The sequence below is a fragment of the Cynoglossus semilaevis genome, chromosome 19 (genome assembly GCF_000523025.1).
Source record: "Cynoglossus semilaevis isolate Cse_v1.0 chromosome 19, Cse_v1.0, whole genome shotgun sequence".
In the NCBI taxonomy this organism is placed as follows: Eukaryota; Metazoa; Chordata; class Actinopteri; order Pleuronectiformes; family Cynoglossidae; genus Cynoglossus; species Cynoglossus semilaevis.
The window spans coordinates 10659285-10667005 of NC_024325.1; the positions used below are offsets into that span (position 1 = coordinate 10659285).

The 7721-nt window shown below is 37.7% G+C and overlaps 1 protein-coding gene across 2 annotated transcripts in view; it reads left to right on the forward strand.

The window, feature by feature from the left end:
- The window catches only part of LOC103395242 (replication protein A 70 kDa DNA-binding subunit-like), a 28147-nt gene extending 20809 nt beyond the window's left edge, over nt 1-7338 (forward strand). For both annotated transcript variants that reach the window (XM_008332899.3, XM_017041717.2), the window contains exons 14-17: nt 844-1020; nt 1093-1200; nt 1284-1370; nt 5537-7338. In XM_008332899.3, the coding sequence (XP_008331121.1) occupies nt 844-1020; nt 1093-1200; nt 1284-1370; nt 5537-5659 (495 nt within the window). In that variant the 3' untranslated portion in view covers nt 5660-7338. The remainder of the gene's footprint in view (nt 1-843; nt 1021-1092; nt 1201-1283; nt 1371-5536) is intronic.
- Nucleotides 7339-7721: the final 383 nt, after the last annotated feature.

A 7721-nucleotide genomic window follows, 5' to 3' on the forward strand; every position in this document is an offset into this window, starting at 1 on the left:
GATGATGGAATTATTGATTTGGACAAATGTGAAGACAATTGTGTGTGACTCAAATCATACCAAAAATATGCGCTAACTATGTAAAAATAGATATTTATATAGAGTTGTTGAATTTTAATCGTTTCTCTGCGTCCTAACAGCGGATTGTAGAACATGTCGTGAGTTTTCCTGGAAACTTCAGCGAAACAGTTTTTCTCCACAGTCTGAGTCGGTCCACAGTCTCTCACCCATCCATTTGACATCTGTGTCAGTCAGTTTGTCAGCATTCGACTTATTTACTCCCCTGTCTGACACGTTTGACCGGATGTCTAAGCCCCCGCTGGATGATATGGTTTTTACAGCTCCTGCAGTGTGTGCCAATAATAATGTGTGTATGGATGATGTATCAGAGCAGCAATAAGTGAATGGATGGTTGAACCACTGGTTATACAGTGAGTGTCGTTCTGTCCATGTGTTAAAATGGGTGATATTATATGAATTAAATGAATGACAGAAAGTTAATGAAATATTATGAAATCAAATCATCAAGGGACCGGCAGTTGCTACAGTACCAGTTAAACAAGAACAAATGTTCCTGAAATAACCGTAGTGAAACACAACCATTTTCATAATTGTACAGTTTTCCATGTTAATGCATTTAGTAATATATTTTTTCAGCTTCTAGAGTGGCTTCCCACCGCAGCTAAGTGCGAGGTGAAGGTACCTTCAAATTAACTGTAGCTTTTTTTCCCCCTTGGTTCAAATTACAGCAGTTTGATGTGATCCAGCAGTTCTTATTGATCTAACAGCCTATTCCCATAATTAAATTACCCTTTTTTTCTCTCTTCTCGCCTCTCTGCCTAGGCTGACTACTTCAGCTGTGTGGCTACAGTGGTGTTCATGCGTAAGGAGAATTGTCTCTACCAGGCCTGTCCGTCTGCACACTGCAGCAAGAAAGTCCTAGACCAACGGAACGGACTGTACTTCTGTGAGAAGTGCAACAGAGAGTTTCGGAACTTTAACTACAGCCTGATACTTTCAGTAAGTGCGGTGTAAATGTAGTGGAGTATTTACTGTGAATTATTCCTTTATTTTTATTTTTTTATACCTAAGGTAAACTTGGCAGATTTAAGCGACAACCAGTGGGTTACCTGCTTCCAAGAGACAGCTGAGACCTTATTGGGTCTCAGTGCAGAAGAACTAGGACAATTAAAAGACACAGTGAGAGTGATGCACACAAACACACCAACCATAATGATTTCTTTTTTTTTAATTGACCTACTATGTGTTGTTAACCTCCTCAGGACGAAGCAGCATTTGATGAAGTCTTCCAGAAGGCCAACTTCAAAACGTACATCTTCAAAAACAAAGTCAAGCTTGAAACATACAATGTAAGTAACAAAAAAAACCAGAGCGGACGGAATTCACAAAAGGAATAAAACAATCAGTACATTTACACAGATGTAGGTCCTTAAATTATTTTCACCCACAGCCATATATGGTCTTGCATTTATCCTTTCCTGGAAGGCTCCTTAAGGTTGATTTGTTCACTATAATGACCACCGTCATGACATTGTACCAAAGGTTAGACCTTGGTTTAACCTTTTTTAGACCATGGCAATGATGTACATCAAAATATAATCAGGAGAATCTATAGGTTAAAATAATATATGTCGAAGTTTGGATACTGTCCTCGGTTGTGTTTATATATGTACGCATGGGCTTTAAGTTTGAAATGTAGTTCTTCGGTGGCAGTTTGTTCACTTCCGTTAATCATCTTCATCTTGCACATGATCACATAGTCGTATGAACGTGATTGACTGAAACCCCTCTGTAAATGATGAAAAGAGAGGAGAGCCCCTGGTGTAAACACAAGGTACAGCACGTTACGTTACGTTTAAATGAATTAGCTTTTAGCCTTCCCCAGAATTTGTTTCAATTAGTCCCATTACTGTTATCATCCACTGAACTTAGCTTCCCTGCATGTGCGGGCCACAAACATGATGCAGGAAAAAAAATAATAATAATGCGTCCAATGAAATCACATCATACTGTCAGTCACACAACATGAATCCGAGATCATTTCAATTAGTGTCACAATGACACCAGAATTGTTTTTGACAGTGTAGCTTTGGATGACAAAACAAATACAGCTGTGGATTCATTTCTCTTAATTAGTCCGTAATTAGCATTTAGCTGTTGTCTGTCTAAGCCTAATTAACTTAATTAGTCTGAAAGTAATTTGCAACAGAGGCAGTGGGAACAATCTGAGAGGAATGATTGGGATTTAGGATGAGCACTAACTGGTCGGCATTCTGACCACATGAAGCAACTGATAACGTCGGACATGCTTCATGTTCTGTGTGGAAAAACTTCTTACATGGAAGAATTACTCAAGGACGAGGTAGAAAAATATAAGTCTGGGATTGGACGCACAATTGTGAGCATTTTTCTTTATAAGAATCTGCCTTAACACCAAGTGTTATATAAACCTGCAGTGGGAAATCTCCACGTACAGAAGAAAATTAGCTCAACTGTCAGTTTACACTAAATTATGCATTGCACTTTCATGGACCAACTAATAAGAAGCTTCACCAGTGGCTGCTGGAGGCTGCATCTTTTATCACAGCAACAATAGTGAATTCTTCAGCTGCACAAACAAACAATATGGAGGCTTTTTTGTTGTTGTTGTTTTGTTTTTTTTTACCGCAGTCTTACCAGTATTGGAAGTCAAACACTGTTTGTCTGCAGGGCAGTAATACAGTATGAAACATGGGGTCATTTAAAATGAGTAGTCGGTGCCTTGAATGTTTGTCGTAAATTGTTCCTCTGAGGAACCGGGGAAAATGTAACAAATTTCAAGGTGTTGTCGAAAATTACATGTGCAACGCAGACCAACGGGAGTCATTATTCACCAGCCTCACCTGGCAACAAAAAAGTTAAAAATAAAAATACAACAATATGTTGTTACCGCTCCACAGTAATTTCCTCTTTTTATTATTATTCAAAAAAGAACCTCCAGGCAGCCTTGGGTTAAAAAAAAAAAAACTCCTACAGTAGAGAAAGTATCAAAATGAAGATTTCATCAAGCTATCATTTTAAATAAAACAGGATAAGTATTTATTTTTAAGCACATTTAAAACACATCACACCAAAACATTATGGTTGTATTAGTGAGAAAACAGGGCATAAATCCACATTTAGTCAATGAAAACAAAATAAATACTTTATTGTGTTCTTCTTTTCCAGATTAATGTAATGTACTAGGACACAATGTTTTGTGGATACATTTTCTGGAAAAATGGCCACTAACATATTTATAACCATTTCAAATAGATGAAATAAGATATACTGTATATATTCAGTTTACTGGCTGGATATTAATTTGCCAAAAAGCAACTCTACAAATATCAACTATGTAAAGGCACTAAAGAAAGAAAATATATAATATTCATAGTAATATCTATATATACAGTAAATACTATTTTTCTGTAAAATCACCACAAACCCAGTAAACCTGGTGCTGGCGTGAGTGAAACTGTCTGCAGTAAATGAATTGATTTTTATCTCAGCGATACATTAGTGGAAGGGGCAGGTTTCTGGCTCATTGGAACAGACAGGGCCACTGAGTGGCACAAACTGACACCTAATACACTCTCCTCACTTCACTAACAGGCCAACGCATTCTGAGCAGCTGGAGTCGACGTTGACATCAGGTCTTTTTCTTTGTCCTTTAGCCCGGGAGAAAGGTCGGAGCAAATGAGGCGTAGGAAGCATATAATATAGTACACACATAAATATTTTAAGAAGCTGCACAAATCACATCATTTACATACGCCGTGGCTCGAATGTCAAAAATAAGTTGTTGTTTAGGCGAATTTGATGCCTGCGACACAAGCCAAACAAAATAAAATAAGACGGAGAAGGTCATAAAAGTAGCACTCTGGGAAGTCTCAGTCAGAACCACAGACGCTGACCCCAGGCCTTAGTGCACATTAATGTCCATGACAACAGTTTGACCAGAAGCTGCAGCTTGGTAAATGTATGTGACTGGTGTGAAATCATTCATGTGTAAATGTTTGTTCCCAGATCACTGACAGAAACCATTCACTGTGTGTTGTAAAAAAAACCAACTAGTTTTTCACAGTAATGTGTGCTTAAATCTCAAAGGATGTGCTATCAGTACTGTTAGCTGCGAGGTATTTGTGTACATGCGTTGTTAGTTTACCCACCACTAGAAGGTGTGTTTTATTCTTCAGGGACGAGCCTGAGCACAGGCAGCGCTCTGAAACTGACTTAGAGAGGGAGGTGAATGTCAGGGTAATGAATAATGTTTTCCTGAATGCAGAATATTCCTCTATGCGCATTGAATTACAAGCCTTCACCCCGTAGTTTGTCGCTTTGGAGAAGGATCGGATTTAAATAAGTTTTCACCTTGATAAAAATTCTGTCCTGACAGACACACGTGTTTGTTTGATTCAGCCGGTTATCCTTGAGGAGAGGAAAATGGAAAACACTAACTGAGGGGCTCCGACTGATGTTTTATCAAGGGTGGGGAAACGTGCGGGCTGTAAGATGAACAGTTTTAGTTTCAGCTAATAATTGCCAGGAAATGCTCTGGATATGAACTGATGTTGTAAGGAGACTGCAGTGTAATTTGATTGTGTTTAGAGCTGTGAGGCTCTGTTACTGCGTGGTTAGGCTGAGCTTTAAGGCTTGATGGACATGAATTTTTCAAATGTAGTATTACCATAAAAGATTCACCAAATTCAGAGCTCATCTAACATAATAAGGGCTCGAAGACTGGCATTGAACCCAGAAATAATTATTTTCCCGAGAAACCATCTCCTGAGAGTCAGGGGAAATCTATTTACATGTTTCTTTTAAGGGGGAAAAAAAGGACATAAAATATTTGGATTGGAAGTAATGATACTTATGTACATTTTAATTTTAATGTGCAAGCCCTGAGTGCTAATGAATAAGACAGACTCCTGTACATTACCGTAGCACAGTGTCTAAAACAGACAAATAATTGAACATTTTAATCATGATTAATACACATGGTATCTGTGTATTAATCATGATTAATCGAGAAAAAAAATTGACATTCTTGAATATTACCCAAAAATAATAGATTTTTTTTTTTTTTTGCTGTAACAAATGAAAAGTTTCATGGAAAAAAATCTTGAAAAATATGTAAAAAAGTAACTTTAAATTTAGCTTAAAAGATTTTAAGGATTTCAGTCATTACTGTGTGACAGTGGCTGCTATTGAAACATCCTTAATCAGTCCACATTTCCTCACAATCCATTTAGCTAATATGTCAGTTGACCTGTTAGCCATGACTTTATTAACTGCCCTGCTCACCTGAGGGAAGTTGGCTGTCTGGCCTAGAGTTGAAGCCTCAACAAACACACATGTGTGGATGGTATTTTAAGCTTGTGCTCTGGTGAAACAAATACACACATATGTATATTGTATGTCCATAACTGTGATGTTACAGACTTTCCACCACAACATGTAACCACTCCATGTCTGTCTTCTGTCCACTCTTCAGGATGAGAGTCGAGTCAAGGTAACAGTAATGGAAGTGAAACCCATTGACCACAGGGAATACAGCAGGACACTCCTCAGCAACATCCGCAAATTGTCCAGCTCTACTCGGTCCCAGTCTTACTAACAGCAGCCTGGTAATTGAACATGTCCGGGGCTGACATGTGATTGGTGTGTCCAACCTTTTCCAGCAGTGAGATAATGGCTTATCTGTCAGGGGCAGCAGAAGGGCGGTCAGAGGTTCATCGGATTAACCAGCTGCCAAACCTTAAAAGTGATGGTATTTAGTTGTTTGCTTCCATTTACAAACTGTTTCTAAAAACACTGTAGATAATGGGCGGGGGGGGGGGGGATCTAGTTTGTTATTTTAAAAAGAGAAATATTTTAAAGAATATTTGGTATAATGTGTTTTTGACCCAGATGGTATTTAACATACAGTGCATCTCGAGATGCCCAATGAAGTCAGATTTCATATTTATATTTTTACATTGAATGCCCTTCAAAAAAAAAACTATTGGATGTTTTTTTTTATTTTATTTTAACTTTATTTTAACTGCTTTTGAAACAGACCTATTTCCTTTAGCATTTCCTATCTTGGTCTAAATCTGTTTATTTATATATGTCTATAACATATACATATTCATATATATCTATAAATAAATCTTTATAAATATATATGCATATACAGTATGTATATATATATATATATATATAAATATATATATATATATATATGGAATCAAGGGTTATTACAAATAGGAAAAGGTTAATTTAAGTAGTTTATTACAGGATTTTTATACCTTTTGCACTTTAATTTTATAGGCACTGCCATATGAAGAAATGTGTAAGACCATCTGGCTTACAGATCAAACAATGTGCTTTTTAACAGCAATAAGACGTTTACACAGTAGCAGTGAAAAGTATTTAAGATAACAAATCAAATAGGAAACCAAAACTGTTGTTCCAGTACCAGGCCATAACTGTTTATCTTGCTTGTTAAAAATCAAAAACGCACCCTCAGTATCAACAGCTTTACAACTAGCTCCAAGTAAACGCTGGTGTGTCACATTTAACTAATCCTTTAGACTCTACGTACATCATTGATGGGAATATTTTGCTTGCAACGGTTACAGCTAACTTTGGTTATTTTGATGTCTGGAAAGGATTTGAGTAATAATAATAAAAAAGACAATTATATGTGAGCGTTATTACATTTTAAATCTGTTGGCATAAGTTAGATTTTAGTTTTTATTTTCTTACTGTACTACGTAGTTCACAGCTTTATGACAGTCTCAAAAATTACAACATGAGTGGCACCTCAGCAGACAGAACACAGGGATGCCTAGTCAATTTTTTTTCCTGCATAAAATTCTCATATACTGTGTTGAGGCTCATATCTCTATGGTGGATGGATGGATGCATAGATAGATGGATAGATACATAGATGCATTGTTCCAAGTAAAGCAGTTGAGTGGAGGCTTCTTTGGTTCTGAATGAGAAGTGTAGCATCTTTAAGAAACCAAGACAGGACCAAGTGCCCTGGATGCCTGAGAACATACATAGATGTGTTGTTAATTTGTTGCTGAGTCATGACCCAACTCATTATCAGTGCTCTTTCCATGCCCCTTCTGGATCCTCATATCTGTTACATCTGAACCTGCTTATTGAGGAGCCTTCTAGAATGTTCTTCGACGACCTTTCCTTCTCACTCTGCACCTCTTCCAACCCTTTTTTGGACTGGGTAGCAGGCATCGCTCTCGTAAATTAGTTTACGTTTTAAAATTAAAAATTAGGTTTGTCAGTGAACACAGTGAAAGTCTCTCATTTGTCCTCTCGCCTGTTGCCAAGTGAGTTTCCACCCTACAGGTTATGGTTTTATTACATTTTCAGACAGAAGGGTTTCTGACAAACTTAAATATTACAATCGATGTACTGTCTTTTCCACTGAACCTCAAAGGCAGTGACGCCTCTGTTGCTCCTCTCTCACCTTTTCCAGCTGCTTTTGTCCAAGTACCTTCACTTCGTGAGTGTGTGTGCGTGTGTATCAACGTTTCAATCTACTCCTTGTTCCCTGTGCACACTGTCAGACACAGGAAGGCGAGGACAGTGTTTTAGCGACGTGCTTTGCTACTAAGGTGTGGCTCAAGGGCATGACACTGATTTATGTTGGCAGCAGGCCGCCTGTGCCT